General features: G+C 43.5%; 1 protein-coding gene across 5 annotated transcripts; it reads right to left on the bottom strand.

Moving 5' to 3' along the window:
• Positions 1 to 121: 121 nt before the first annotated feature.
• Positions 122 to 15,688, bottom strand: ezh1 (enhancer of zeste 1 polycomb repressive complex 2 subunit). Of its 5 annotated transcripts, none has more exons than XM_030407923.1 (20): positions 15,231 to 15,688; positions 13,231 to 13,414; positions 12,965 to 13,090; positions 12,326 to 12,448; positions 11,861 to 11,978; positions 10,821 to 11,060; positions 9,703 to 9,805; positions 9,261 to 9,424; positions 8,980 to 9,071; positions 8,644 to 8,878; positions 7,347 to 7,531; positions 5,066 to 5,157; positions 4,011 to 4,039; positions 3,771 to 3,896; positions 2,449 to 2,627; positions 2,253 to 2,348; positions 2,045 to 2,126; positions 1,879 to 1,962; positions 1,716 to 1,800; positions 122 to 1,574 (listed from the first exon to the last, which is right to left on the bottom strand). In XM_030407923.1, exons 2-20 carry the CDS (start codon positions 13,408 to 13,410, stop codon positions 1,514 to 1,516), a joined length of 2,400 nt encoding a protein of 799 aa, XP_030263783.1. In that variant the 5' UTR covers positions 13,411 to 13,414; positions 15,231 to 15,688; the 3' UTR covers positions 122 to 1,513. The 5 variants fall into 5 exon arrangements, with proteins under 5 accessions (XP_030263783.1, XP_030263785.1, XP_030263786.1 ...); XM_030407925.1 differs by having other exon boundaries at positions 1,879 to 1,959; positions 15,231 to 15,687; XM_030407926.1 differs by having other exon boundaries at positions 8,716 to 8,878; positions 15,231 to 15,687.
• Between the last annotated feature and the right edge of the window lie 396 nt (positions 15,689 to 16,084).

Here is a 16,084-nt window from a genome sequence, read left to right as displayed (position 1 = left end):
GTCTACGAGTGAGTACAAAAGGGGACTGTTGGACCTGGCAGAGGTATGAGCTCTACCGCTCTAGTTTTAGGTGAGATACTTTTTGCACAGCGGCATTTAACACAAGAACCAACACAGCATGTTTTAATGTATAAAGTTAAACTTTTATTTTTATAGGCATACACTGTACATAGCAGTAAACTCCATTTTGTTCATCTCTATTGAGAAAGATCTCATTTCAACGTGGGCTTCAATGTTTGATAAGTGAAAAACAGAATGTGTAACAAATCTGGACAAACACTATAAAAAATAAAGAAACGATGATAAATGATATTTTACATTCACATGTGGGGGACTTTAATATTTGGTCAAACACTGATAATTCTTGCTTTTTAATGTGGTCACAACCTTAAATAGGTTTCCTTTAACACATCTCTGTTTGTTATGCGACACATCCACACTGTTTCAGCCTTTTTCTGTGTGGAATCATTTGGCACTTATATATATATATATATCTATGTACATATATATATTTTCCAATGGAAGACATTTACTATGTGACTGGTTAATCTTTAAATCAGTTCCCTCACAAAGTGTGAAAGCCTCCGGATCATGTAAACATGATGATGTAAAGTTTTTACGTTGCTCAGAGTACCAATAGAAAACAGGTTAATGTGTAAAATGAAAAGAGGGATGAGATCTCTTCACCATCGTCTACAGGTTACATTCAGTCAGTCGGTTTCTCATCTGGTTGCCTATTTTTGCAGAACAATGTTATAAATGCACAATAATTTATTTCACCATGAACATGTGGTGTTGATGCTAGCCGCTGAAAGAGGTTCATAGAAGAACGTAACAAGCTGTCGAACCTGCCGCTTCCTCAAAGGTTCCTCTGAAGAACAAGCACTGGGTAACATCACACTACAATACTGAGTGACTGCACGGGGCAGCATCTGACTGAAGCTAATGCTGTGACTAACATGTTTAATGGTTTGTTTATCCAAGAGACAGCACATGCATTTCACTGGTCATCATTAGGTACGATGTAAAAGCTTGCGTTACGTATTGAGAGGTCAAACAAAAGCCAGTCTATAAGTACAGTAACAGAACTGCTGAGAGAGTAACACACTGTATGATGGGTTATCAAAGCGCCTTTGCCTTGACGAGATGGAACAAAGAGAAAAAAAAAACACGTGATCCTCTTGGTGCGGTAAGCGATACGGATTAATAGTATTTCCACTTTAAATAGTTACGTTTCGTAAGCTTGGTGTATACAGTCTCGCAGGTAGGTGGCTGGGTCTGGGCAGATGAGAGGGAGAGCTGACGGCTGTCACTGACGGAGGTGGTGTGGTGTCTGCAGAGCGGGAGCACCTGCAAACAGGAGGGAGGGAGGGACTTTCTATTTTTGGAAGTGCAGCAGAGAGGGTGGAGACAGCGACCGTTCAGCTAGATATGACGCTGCAGAGAGGGACAGAAGCACTAGTGGGTGGCTGAAGAGTTTGGAACAGGTTATGGAGGTAGGCTGCAGGTGTAGCTAAGTCATGTCTACCTCCCTCTCTATGCCCACGTATTTGAGGGCATCAGCTTGGCTGTATCTGTGGGAGGAAGCAAATAGTTTCTTAGTTGGTATCAGTGCCTGCGTAAACCAGTTATTCAGTCACATTTGCAGCAGCCTCTTTTTCATTTTTATTTGACGTTGAAGGCGGCGACGGTCACAAAAAGGCCTGTGAATCTACCTGTAGTCAAAGAAGAGCTCCTCTCCTTGCAGAATAGCTCGTTTGGCAAAGATTCCAATGCGGTGGTCTCCATTCACCATCACCACTGCAACGGCACACATCAACATCAGCCGACCAAAGACACACAATTCTCTAAATTCAAAACAAAGCGACTCAGTCGTACCTTTTGCGTAGCAGTTGGGGTTAACTGAATGATTTGCGAAGCGGATTTTGTTCCCCTTTCGTGTGGCATCCACAACAAAGTCTACTGAGAGACAAAGAGTGAATGGAGGATTACTTCAAATGCCGTAACAGTGCTGTGATTATGACCAGGAGCGCGGGATACTTGCCATTGTTCAAGTTGAAAAGGAAGCTAGACATGTATTTGTCATAGATCCTTCCACGTCGGTCTGCCTCATCCTGGGAGATCAGCTGAGGACGCGCGCGCACACGCACACACACACACACACACACACACACACACAGAAATAGAAAACGCCGTCAGCACAACTTCAATCAATAAAAACGTTAGAATCTGACTTCACTGCAGGGACTTGCCTCTCCGCAGTATTCAGAGATAAACTCATTTTTCTGCACTGGTTCTTTGATGAAGGTGCCCCATCCAGCGACATCTGATGGAGCCAAAAGCAGGTGCTGACAGAAGGACACCACAAGTCACGTGAATCATCCAAGATAACTAGGATATCAGATTTGTGACATTGAACCATCAAGACCTCCAAGTGTCCTTGTGTACCTTTTTCAGTCCTCTCTGGATGCTGCAGTTCTTGCAGGAGACCCCTTTGCTGTCCCAGTGGTCTGCGGCGCCGCAGGTCATGCACAGATCTGGGTCACACTCCCTCACAGCCAAGTAGCAGGGGCACTGTTTAGTGTTGCACTGTGTCTTACACCTGCAGCCTGGGAAGCGGTTCTGGCCTGGAAATCATTTAGACACACAGCTGCTCTGAAACGGGGACGTTTATGAGCAGATTGCGTGCAGCAATACAGAAATATAATACATTATATGACTTGGCAGAACACAATAGGATCATGATAAATAATTCCATCTCAAAATGCAGTTGCGGCACAGAAGCTCGGTGGCTGAGTAATGCTGAGAAGCTCATCTGTCAGGGACCTCTGCTGGCAGATATGTTGAAATACAATTTTGCAGGCAGTAACATAACACCCTCCGGGCAGATGAACGGAAGGATCAGGCAAGAAAAAACAAAATGTCTTTCCAGCAGCTTCAGCTCGGGGAGGACTGTCCATAAGAAGAGCTCCGGGCAGAATCTGTCTCCTCTGTTGTGCCGTTTTAACCTCCAATCCCCAGCCTGTGTGGGTTTTATGTGTCTGTATCATCAAGTGTTGTTTAGCTGAAGCAGTCTGACTCATACTGATGTTGCAGATGATGGTGTATATCAGGCACGGAGCCTGTCACATCCCTTTGATTTCTCTCCAGCTCCTTAGAGCACACACATGTGCAACTCGGGGCTGCTTCCTGTTTGGCCCCAACTCTCCTCTGCTACGGGAAAAGGCGAGGTAACAGTCGGGTGAGGAGGAGGAGGAGGGGGGGAGAGAAGGTGACTGAACCACAACAGATGAGCAAATGAGCCGTGAACCATCAAAACTGTTGCAAAATGTTTAATTCGCCTTATCCTCTTTCCCTGCTGTAAACTCCCCAGGGCAAAAAACAAAATGCATTCCTCCACCATGTGGCCATTTCGGAAAACACAGTTCTGGGTCGTTGCTGCTGCAGCAAATGCCTCATTGTGAACACAGCTCTGTATTAAACAGACACCCACCTATCCCCGCCAGAGGACAGACTCTCCTCTGATCGCTGCCAGAATACTGCAGAATCGTTTCACATTCTGCTGCCCTGCTCTATTGTGGCCTGGCAAAAGGGGCTTTGAAGCTACTGAGAGCTTTCAGTGGAAAATGTGGTTATGACAGAAATGTTTCTTTTTTCGCATCGCAAGGCGGAGGACGCGTCTTTATGAGGTTTTGTCTGTGTGAGACGAGAGGAGCGTGCAGTACAGGAGAGCATGATCTCGCAGGTAAATAAGAAAAGGTGACACTCACATTCGTGCTCACACTGGCAGAACTTCTCGCAGAAATTCTGGGTCATCACACACGGGCAGGAGCTGTCGCATGGATGGTCGGGGTGATCACATGGCTGGTAGTTGTACACCTGATTGGACGAGTTATCTGGAGCAACAGAGGACAAAACCCTCAGACTGGCACAGCAAGCTGTGCTGTATTTCAGAGGGCATGGTGGAGTAACAGAGGAACAGTGAATTTTAAATTCTGAAATGAACATACCTTTCTTTAGCTGAATCTTTGCCCATAACCTGCCATATTAAACAAACACAATTGCAAGGTTTACTCTCTAACTCCTCTAACTTGTTCAACGCCTGTTCAGGTTATGCACATTTTCGTTACATGGCTTATTCAGTGACAAAACTACAACAGGAAGACTAAATGCTTTATTAGACTAAATGCATTATTAGTACTTGCAATGGTGCAGGATATATTCATCTACGCATGACTTTGAGGTTTTAAGGTACACAAATTCACCATTACTTGTTGGTTTTTAGTGTGCATGTTTTTTCTCAGTATGGGCCTCTAGTTCCACAAGAATAGTCATACATACTTAATAAATGTGGTCCAAACTCATATTACAGAAACAACAAGAGGTGATATCGTCAAAATACTCTAAATTAAAGGAGCAGCTCACCCAAAAGTACTCACAACGCAGATAAAAAGTCCATACACTTTGTCTGGTTTAATCGATGTCTCCGGAAGCCCTAAGATCCCAAACTGATTTGAAGCTAAAAGTGCTGAAAGAGCTGTATGGGGCCAAATTTGTGTTTTCTGGGTTGTTATTTTAAAGTTTTAGAGGGAGTCAGGGGATGCAACAATGCTGTGAAGTTTTGTGGAGTACGAAACTTGACCTGACTTTCAATGGAAATGGGCGTGACTAGAAAATGACAAAAGCTTAACTGTTCCTCAAGTCTGAGTCAGAATATGTGACCCATTCTAAAGAGGAGTCTAGCTAATAACTAATTCACTACTAACTCAAACAGCTTCTAACAGTGAACTTGTGCCTGGTAGTAGTAGAATATGATGCACAAAAAGGCATGAGAAAACGTACTTTGTAATGACTAATAAAGCTGCAAATGCTACTGATAAACATTCTAAAAAGTAACAAGTTAATGGTGAATTTGTGAACCCTAACACAGTGTTACAATGTATCTATTCAGAGAAGTTTCACTGAGCGCTGAGCTCTCTTTTTGCGAGTGATCATGTTTCAGTCAGTCAGCAAAAGGTGGGCGAGGGAGAGGGAGAGGGAGAGAGAAAAACTGGTGATATCATGCCTGTGTTTCCTTTTCTTCTTCTGGGGCGAGATGCCTCCGTCAACCACAGGGACACGATGAATCAGGACCTCCTTCACTGCAAACTCGTACACCTGCGGGAAATGAAAAGGAAAATGAGCAACACATTCCCGGTAATTTCTCACAAACGTACACTACTGTGAGGAAAGTCTGTTCTCTTCACCCTAATTAAGTTGTGTAATGTAGGCCCACTCAAGCTGAAAAGCACATTGCCACAAATTACGCCACAGTACATCCTGCTCCCTCCGTGCTCTGCTATCAAAACTCCGCTGCAGAGGCCAAACATACACATGCATGTGTGTGCGCATACACACTCGGCCGCTTCTGGCTGCCAAAACCCAGATTTGGCCTCTTCCCTAGGACACAGACATACATAATGATGCAGCTGGTTTCAGCATTTCCACTCAGTTAAGCAGTGGGCGGGGCCCTCTGGTTGCCAGCAGGGCTGTGACAGACAGTTTAGTACAGACTCTGGACTGTACTGTAAGAGGGGCTACACGGGATGAATGTAAGGCTGCTTCAGCATGTCTGAAATACTCTATTAGTATTTGTTTTACCTGTTATTTACTGTGTGCTTTGTGCTCAACAGCATAAAGTTGTGAAATCTAATTAAAAAACTATGATAATCTCTCTAACCGCCCCCCCCCCTTGTGTGTACAGTCCACATGTCATAAATCTATGAATGTCTGAGGCTGAACAACTGCATCATGAGAGAATATGAGAGACGTCACATCTGGTAAGCATCCTGGTTTATGGTGCCACATGCCATTCTCTCTGTAGTCAGCCCAATTATCCACACCATAAAACCGCAGGCACCGGATGCATGTGTTAGAACGCTTGCACTGACGCAAACGCGACAGGAATCATTGCAATAACTATAATGTTGACTATGATTTCAAAACTACTCTGCATCACTTTTCAGAAAGTATTAGTCAGAGTTCATTATTTTAACATTTGAAACTACATTTCATAGATAATAAGGGTAGTAAACAACAGATGCGACAGCAAACAACTCACAATTGATTTTACTGCGAGTGCTGCTCCTCTAAAATTAAAGCCTCATTTCTCAGAAATTGCCTTGTTCTTATTTCCTATTTGTCACCATGCCCTTGTTTTATGTGTGTTCCTTGTCTTTTCCATTTACAATTGTTACATCTATTTCAATCTTTTTTTTTTGTTCCCATTCCACCATCTGGTCTTTTAAAAGGGGGAACTGATTCTGCACATCAAAATCTGTTTACGGGTCTCAGGGAGTATTACTGCATAGGCGAAAAAAAGCTGTATGACGACTTTTGTGGCTCCAGCGGCAACAACAAGAAAAAAATCTGGGAGTGTGGAGTTGGGAAGACGTGGGATTACTAGACCTCTGAGGCTCGCGGCTCTTAGCTACATTAGCCGTTACTAGCATAACAATACTCGGGCAGCACTTTATAATGACCATCAATAATGTATGGTACATTTATATTTGATTGAACTTTAGTTAATAGTTATTTGACTGTTAACAATCAACAAAAATGCTTCATAAATTCAACTACATCAACAAAATTTGAAGAAGTAACAGTTTTGACATTATGATGCATGCTAACCAGCTAGCCGAGGCATTTTCGTTATAAAAGTCCTGTGCTAGAAGTGTAAAACAAAAAAACATCCCCCAGTTTTCTGTGCTCCTAGCTCAGACAGCTAGCTGTAAAGCTAACTGAGCTAACTAGCTAACAGTAGCTACAGTTAGCTACAGTAAAAGATTATTCTGCTTATATGTTGCCCCCGAATTGCTTCGATTATAACACCAATACTTACATGTGGCATCTATAAACAATTGCAATTGCAAACATCCGCTACAACCTTAAATGGCCATCCAAATAATCTGTAACAACTACACAGTATTTATTAACCATTTGCAGAGAATCATATCATCAGTGACAATTTTACAATAAACTACTGATTTAAGTTCAATTTACTTTAAATTTATCATTTATTAACAATAATTATTATAAAGTGTTACCCATGCTCACAATTCACTTGCATTGTGGGTAATGGTGGCAGCTGTTTATGACAAGTATGAAGAATATACTACATTATACTATACTATACTATAATACTATACTATACTATACTTTACTGTCTGTAGCAGCTTGGTTAGATTTAAGCCACGTTTTGTTGTGCTTTCAATCATTATTAGTCAGTAAGAGATTTTCTTTTGATGGATTGAATACAGAAGGAGCAAGCTGAGATGGAAATACTGTCAAGTTTGTAAACATTTCACCTCCTTGCAGTTCTTTGTACCGATGAGGCGAGCGATGGAGCAGAAGTTGTTGAAATATGTGCCGTGTAGCACCCTGAACAGTGACTCCTCTGCCCCGCTCCACTGGACCACACAGCAAGCTTGCTCTGCACCGTCATCATCCGCTGGACGTGGCTTGGTGGGAGTTTGGCAACGCGAATTCCCCTCTGTTAAACACACACAGACAGAAAAAAACACTTGAACGTCTCTGACTAACCACTCTTGGCAGAGTGTTTGTCTCAGATTTTTTGAATCTACACACACAAACACTTTTCTATTACTTGGTCTTGGCAAAAGGTTTGTTACACCTTTTTTTTACTCCATACACACATAAGACATCGTAATTCAACCCTACGTTGACACATATATATTACTATTCCTGGGTGTCATTTTTGCGTATCTGCATGTGCACACACAGCCACAGGGGACTGTGGGCTTTGATTTTGCTTTTTGGAGATTCAGGACTGATGCTCGTACACCCACAGCTCAAGGCAGAGAGCCGAATGTTGCTTGGCAACAGGCTGAATGCAGCATTGCTGTGGCCACATGCTCCAGCAGAGTGTCTTTATTAATCTGCTTAACAATCTGTTTTTTCCACATTATCTCAACACGTGCAAGAGAGTTTGCTGAGTCACTGACTGAGCACGAGCGGTTTCCAAAGCTAACAGAGACTTCCAGTGAGGCACTGATGGAGACGAACAACAACCTGAGAGCTCCAGGGGAGGAGAGGACGACAAAGAGCCATAGGAGATGGCTTTTATTTCCCTCCCGCTGCTCCCCACATGGAGATGTCAACAGAGAGGGGAAAAAACAGAAAGAAAAAAAAAGCAAAGGGGAAGGAGGCGGAGAGGGAACAAAGTGTTTATGTTGGGGCTGAAGCATGCAAAACTGATGGCTGGTTTATTATGCTTGGCAAGACGGAGCTGATATTGAGAGGAGATGCAAGAAGAGAGAGTAGAGAGCAGGATATGACTTGAACGCTATCATCCTCAGCCAAATTTCACTTTTCTGAGGGGGCTTTCAGAGAGGGAGGGATCCGGGGGAGGTTATGGTAAATGATGCATTTACTCAGCCATACGGTGACTCAGAAACACATTAAATCACTGCGTCCATGCTGTGTGGAGCCTCAGAGCTAAAAAAAAACCATGAGCGGATCTTTACATGTACCTACTCTACAGAAGCTATGAATATGGGAATCTCAAAACAATAAATAAAAAATCTATAAAAACAACAAACGTAAGAAACTGAACCTTTTCCGTGACTCCCTTAGTCATCCTACCTAAAGTAGACAAAGCAGATGGCGCTTTCAAAAGCAGCTCCAAACCAATTTCCTGTGAGATCAGACTCCCACCTGAGGAGGAGGTGGTTTCGTGGTCGCTGTCGCCCTGTTTGCCTTCCTCAGCAGACTCGGACGGTCCAGGACAGCTGGAGCTGGTGGGACGCTGCTGCCTCCGGCGCCTCCGGGACCTCTGTGATCGTAACATATTCTGATCCACAAACTCTTTAGCCCCTTTCTGCAGGAGAGAGCACAGGGGATGGGAAGAAAACAACAAAGGGTAAACAAAAGACACAACTCGCACCGCAGCGTACAGAATGCACTGTGAGCCGGGCATACCTGTAACAGGAAGCAGTCCACACCACATGGCTCGCTCTCCATGTGGATCTCCTTACTCTTCCTCTTGTAAACATTGGGCGAAGCATGGAAAGCTTTATGAACACAAACAAATGTGTTTTCACTCCGTTGTACATCAGGGCATTCAGAAACTGTAGGCAATTAATAAAATACAACATCCAAAGGAACAAAAACAGGACATAATATAATCATAGTGCATTAATCATAATCTCACTTGAAATAAATACACAAATTAATTCATAATAAATAAATAAAGACATTACGGTGGAGGAAACAGTCGTATTTGAAGCAGCGCCTGCAGAAGAGCGTGTGGAAGGAGTGTAACGACTGCTCCCGCTGCACAGACTTTGCAAAAGGTCCATCCAGGTTGGGGGTGCAGAGGGGGGGCAGTTTCACCGGGCCGGGGGGCTCCAAGAGGTCCTTGTACCTGTGGAGGTGACAGGGTGAGCTTTAGTCGATGTATACATATATCACGTGTACAGTTCCTTTGCCACAGTATTCTCATTTGAAGTAAGAGCTAATGTTTCTTTCAAAGTAAAACTCTTTCAGATGCTGATGCAAGGGCTCCTTTGAGTCAGAGAGCCTGAGAGGGAGCCTCCATTATTACTCCCCTCCCTGACAGCTCGCGTCGCCATGGTGAACACTAAGCAACGGCCCGTTCAGCATTGTGCTCATAGACCCCTGGTTTCACTGCACTTTTCTTACTTTTCCTTCAGCTCCTCCATGGTGCCCTTGTAAGGGAACATTGAGGCGATGGCTGTAAATATCTTATCGTTGGGGACCTTCTTGCTGCCGGACAGGTCCCTCACTTTTGGGGAGACAACAGAGAAACAGAGAGTAGGTTACACAAATGTGCACACATCAGGTTCTGTGACAGATTCACAAATAAAGCTTATGAAATATGTTGTTTTAAACATTTTGCAATGCGTACACGTGTTTTCCCAGCGCTCAAGGCCAGTTCATCCTGAAAACAATTCTCAGTGGAGATCATCGTCGCCACAGTGGAGTTTTTTCAGTCTCTTTTATTCACACATACGTGTGTGTGCATGTGTGTGTGTGTGTGTAAGCACTGGTGGAACGTAACTAAGTACTTTTTCTCAAGTGCAAATTCAAGGTACTCACACTTTACCTTGGCATTTCCATTTTATACAACTTTGTACTTTATCTCCACGACATCTCAGAGACAAATATTGCACTGTTTGCACACACACAATTGCCTAGCAACTTTAATTTCTTTTCAACCACGTATCTTCAAATCTGGTGACTTTGAATATTTCTGATAAACTGAGGATGACATAGTCTTTTATGGGTTGAGACAATTTCCCTACCACTTACGATAAATAAACAATTTAAAAACCCTCTTGGATTAGCATGAATATACACTGTTGCAAACATACATCACATATGATGTGATATGATATCAAACAAAAGACAAGAAATCATTTTTTTTACTTAAGTGAAGCATCTGAGTTTTTCTTCCACCCCTGTGCGCCAGCAGCTGAATATCTGTGTAATCAGGTGTGCTTGCATTTCACTATCACTTGGTGTGCATACAGCCTAGTTTCCCGTAAAGCCTGGTACTAGAGGTCATTAAGTTCTGTAATTAGAGCCAGGCCATATCAGTGTCATGGACAAACAGGTTCCCTCACTCACAGCACCCGTGCAGGGCTACAGAGACAGCTTTAAAGTAAACAATGCCTGTGGCAAGAGCTGCTGTGGCAGGGCGACCTTGTGGCAGCTGTACAGTGTAATGAGAGGAACAGTACCGGCCTTGTTCGCGCTGCAGCCCTCTTGTTCTCTCACACAGCTGAAGACTTGCTCACCCTCGGTTGTGCTCTTCCTCTTCCTCCTGATGAATGCCACTGTACCAGGTTTGGTGTCTTCTGAAGCCTCCACTGAGCTCCTCCTCATCACTCTCTCGTCCTCCTTCTTTCCCGTCACCTCCACCGCTGCTGCTGCCACCGCCGCCGCTGCTTCCTCCTCCTCCTCTTCCTCGTGGTCAGAGTACTGACTCAAGGCCTCCACCAGCTCCTTAAAGATCTCGTCACTGATGAACCCGCCCTCTGGGAGAGGATTAACAGAGCATAAACATTGCCAATCTGTTAAGTATTTGTTTTTCACAGGCTTCCAGAAATGCTAAAGAATGACATCAGCTGCATCATCAACATGTAATTAAATAAAGTTCCCAAGTGAATGTTGCAGTGACATACATGGTGATGGTTGGATTATGGGATCTGTGGAGACATCTTAAAGGATAAGTTCATCCAGAAATGATTATTCAGTTATTATCTAGTCAGCCTCATGCTGATGGAGTGCCGGGTGAAGTTTTGTAGTCCTCAAAACATTTCTGAAGCTTCACAGAAAAACAGCCTTGCAGTGTTCTCCTAAACGGCTGAATGGGACTTGTTTTTAAAATAAAATAAAAAGCAGAAAAATGCTCCATGCAGCTCATCCGGCATAATCCAAATCTCCAAAAGCCTCCAGAAGACTGATTTGAAAAGACATTATATTACTCCCACGTGCACCCACTTCAGATGGGAAACTGAGTCGCTAAAGTAAAGCTCTTAAAAAAAAGGGTGCAAATAATGTATTTTCACATCAATTTGGGATCTCTGGTCTTCCAGAGACTTGGATTTACCGGAAAAGCTTTATTGAGCCATTTTATGATTTTTTATGAAAATATCATATCAATATTCTTTGGAACAATGTTGCAGCGCTGTCTTGCTGTAATGCTCCCGATGTGTTTTGTGGACTACAAAGTCTCTCTCAACTTCCTAACAGTATTGGGGGTCAGTAGATATTAAAAAAAATAATTTCTGGCTGAACTAATCCTTTAAAGAGACAGAGGATTCGACAGGCTCACCTCTGTCTCCGTGGACACCATCGTAGTTGTCGATCAGCTCCTCCAGGAAGGCCTCGTCCTGCTCCAGCACCTCGTCGCCCATGTACGGGATGTTGTGAAGGAAGGTTTCATCCTCGACCTAAGAAACAAAAAACACTGTTAGCAAAATGTTTACAGAATGTTCTCACAGTCCTGCCTCACAAACGGACTGGAAATAATACAACAAATGTAAACCAAAGGGAAGGAACATGCTTTCAGCTTGATGACATGTGTTCTCCAGCTCATACAACTGGTTTAGATGTTCCATGAACCCACAACTGGTATAATTGAATAAACTCACAAAATGTCATGTTCGTTTCCATTGAACACAGGAGAATCCTCCAAATTGGAATCAGGTGAATGAGCATAATCTTATATAAGAGCTGTGCGTACCTGTAATAACACTATAATCACATCACCCTGGACACAATGGGGTTTATCTCATACCATGAAGTTGTGCTGCAGAGGCGACCAGGAGTACATGAAGGGGATTCCTGCAACCGTCGACAGCGGCCTCATGGCGATGGCCTGGGCTTTGAATCCTGGGAAGCCAAACTCCACTGTACACATCTGTAAGAGCCCCGGAGGTGAGGTGGGATTGACAAGACAACAGAGCAGTCCTCGGCGTTATTGGAATATTTCATAACTATATAATCGGATACACATGCTGCTCAACCCCCAGCAGGGGAAAATAAAACCCATGAAACACATTAAAGTGGAGCCTGACAGCATGAGGGAGGAGAATAAGATGCTGTTATGTCCTCACCAGCTCCTACAGGGCCGGAGACCACTTCAGGCTGCCATGTGATCCAATTCTGGCACACTTCTTTGTCCTGAGATATTTTAGTAACACCTGACAGCCAGGTGGTAATCAGAGCATAACACTGGGGCTGGTGAGGAGGACGCGACGTGATGGACATGAGGAGTTTTCTCACGATGCATTCGACACAGTAATAATGGATCGGATTACTAGTTCAGCGGGAAAATGGAGACAGTGCCGGCAAGATGGTATGTGAAGTGATGTGTTGCAATGGCTAATATTGTATTCTATACAGTACACATACGCACACACACACGCACACGCACCTTCTTGTTGGCCAGAGCTCCACTGGAAGTTGACAGAGGGATGGACTGGATCCTGAGCCTGGACCACTCTGCATTCAGGAGGTTTGTCTGCTGTTCAATCTTTTGCCTGTTGGACATGAACAGGGTCTACAAACAAACAAACAAACACACAAACAGACAAACAGAGCAGAGAGCATGTCACACAGCCCCGCACACACACCGCCATAAACAGGCAGAAAAAGATTTTTTTTTTATAAGCAGAACTGTCAATAATTGAGTCGACCCACTTTGACCTCCTCTGCTTTTTTAAGGCGCTTTAATTGGCGGAGCCGCATGTACTCAGACTTGACCCTCCGTCTCCACTCCAGCAGGCTGCGGGAGGGTGCAAAGGAGGAAGGCTGAGGTCTTGGGGCTGGCGGGGCAGCACCCGTCCCAGGGGCTGAGGCTGCAGCAGCTGTTTCCTCCATGACTCTTTAAAAAGACAGAGAAGCTATGTGGAAAACCAGTCCAAAACAGGGTAGATCAGCGTCCACTTAAAGGTGTTATTAGTAGAATATGGTGAGAATTCAAAGGCTGATCCAAAAATATAAGGGGCTGCGCCTCTTGCAGTACAAAGTAGTATTACGGAACAGGATGGATCCTGGCTAGCTGGTTAGCATTTCAGCATCTCTGCAACTCAATACATGGGAGTCTTTGACACAACACACAACAACTAGGTTATTTTTAAAAAAGTTCTGAAAAAGTTCTGACCATATCTCACAAACTGACCCGTTAAGATCAGTTTAGATACCAAAAAGGTGCACCAGAAGAAGAGCAGTGCTGTAAAACATTCCCAAAGGTCATGGTGGAGTAAAAGTCAAGATATTCACTATAATATATAGTTATAATATCACTTTGATATTAAATGTACATAAGTATCAAAGGTAAAATAAAAAGTTAATTGTACATATGTACGCATGTACTGCATACTATGGCTTGACCAATTATTGCCAATGGCTGATTAAATATTTTACATGTTTCTTATAATCAGAATTAATGAGAAATTTGTGTTTGCTTGAGAGAAAGTGACAAAAAGACATATTAAAGTAAAAGTAAAAGTAAATTATACATATACAATCAGCTGAACCATTTTTCTGATTAAGTGACTCAATCTGCAAAGTAACTAATAACTAAATGTATAAAACAGATGTAGCGGACTAAAAAGAACATAAAGAGGCAGTTAATGGAAAATACTCAAAAAAAAGTACACGTTTCTCAAAATGCTATCTAAGCACAGTATTAAGTAAATGTACTTAGTTACATTCCATCACTGAAAATTAGTGCATTTTTGGGCAAAATTTAGTTTTTCAGTAATTTCAAGCAATAATCCTGCAAGACTTTACTAAATATGACTCTCAAAAGTGAGTATTCAGTGAACCACCTTCACCACCTCTCATATCATGATCATACTCAAGACCACAACTAATATTTACACACTCATAATTCAATCTTTGTGCTTATATAATGTGTTGTGAGATTACTTCAGGCCCTGTGAGTCTTCTGACTACTACGCACAGTAAACGCTTCACACGGACGCATGAAACTTCCCCATACAGCCCTTCTCGCGCTGCATCTGAAAGAGTGCCCCCCTCTGTTGGCAAAACAAAACTGACATGAAATGTAGAAAAATGCCTTCCGCACGGGTGCTTTAAACTGCTGAGGGCTGGACTGCTCCTCTCAGCCGATCACCGATGGCTCCCTGCCCGAAAAAAAAAAACCAAAAACCCAACACACACTGAACAAACACACTCATCACGTATGCACAAATAAGTAAAAGAAGTCCCCACGAATCTAACAGCACGGGGGGACATCCACATTGCTCACGAGTGGGCGTGCCTCTCCAGAAAAAAAGCAATATGAAGCGGAGCAGAAAAGTGCGTAGTACAGTTTTCCTGTGTTTCATAACCACGTTAGTGTACATCAAGTTCCCTGCCGGAGCTAAAACACAGCCAAAAACGAGCACAAAGACAAAACTGAGCTCGGGAAACTGCCACAGTGCATGTTTTCCTCGTATTTTTATTTTTTTTTACCCCCCTTCTCCTTCTTCCCCTGGACTGCGAGTCGTGCACACGTTTCAGCCACAGCTATGAAGTGCGCTACGTCCTGTAGCTGCAGTCCCGTTCAAGAACGAGCCACACAGTATCCATTCAAAATGTGGGATTACTTTAAAGACACAATGACAGCACGTTATTCTGGCGGACGCGTGTGCACGTCTGCCTCCACAGCCAGTGTCGCAGTTATTAAATACCTTCAAATCCACGTCTTGCGTCCTATTTGCTGCGACAGGAGCCCGCAACGCGTGTCGAGTCCCTGTCTGTCTCTCGTTTTTCTTTTCTTTCTTTCTTTTTTTTTTTGGTTAAATGGTAGACAGATCCGGAGCAATTAAAGGCTTTTCTCTGCTATGGATCTGACGCAGATATCGTCTTCGCACGGCGAGGGGATCTCAGAGAAATCCCTACGTTATCCATGGGCATGGTGCTGGAGGTTGTTGTTGTTGTAGCTTACAAATAGCTGCGCACTTGGCTTGGTTGAGCCAACCCGAGCGGGAGGGTGACGTCTTTATTATGATCACAGCCTTTTCCTAGCAGAGGAGGATTTATGACTATTCTGCGTCCTGGGAATAAAAAGTAGCGTGGAGCAGCCACGGCACAGCCATTTACACGCGCACACAGGAACTGATGCAACTGTGCTGAGTGCGAGGGCGCCGTTCAAAATGCGTGAGGGCATCACGCTCACATGGGCACGTTTAAAGTAAATACATGGAGCGACCTCACAGGAATGTTGTATTGATTTTTTTACATTTTTATTTATTTTTAATTTTTTTGTTAATGTACTAAACAAATAGACTGCAGGCGAACCCGGAACAGATATCCACACAATACGACTGCTTGCAGCGTTTGCTATTAAAATAAAATGTCTAATTAATGGATGAATGAGGTGAGTTTAATTATCAGGTGAAAACTAACTCGACAGTGGAGTTCAATCGGGTGGAAACAGTTCAGGTGCTGTTCTGCTCTCCTCCTGCAGGGTGAGTTGAACGCAGTTTATCCTCCGGCCAATGATGCCTTCACGTCATCCACGGAAAATCCGATCTTTGACTAT

The sequence above is a fragment of the Sparus aurata genome, chromosome 23 (assembly GCF_900880675.1).
Source record: "Sparus aurata chromosome 23, fSpaAur1.1, whole genome shotgun sequence".
Classification (NCBI taxonomy): domain Eukaryota; kingdom Metazoa; phylum Chordata; class Actinopteri; order Spariformes; family Sparidae; genus Sparus; species Sparus aurata.
The sequence above is the reverse complement of the archived record's forward strand: the minus strand, read 5'-3'. Positions and strand labels throughout refer to the sequence as shown.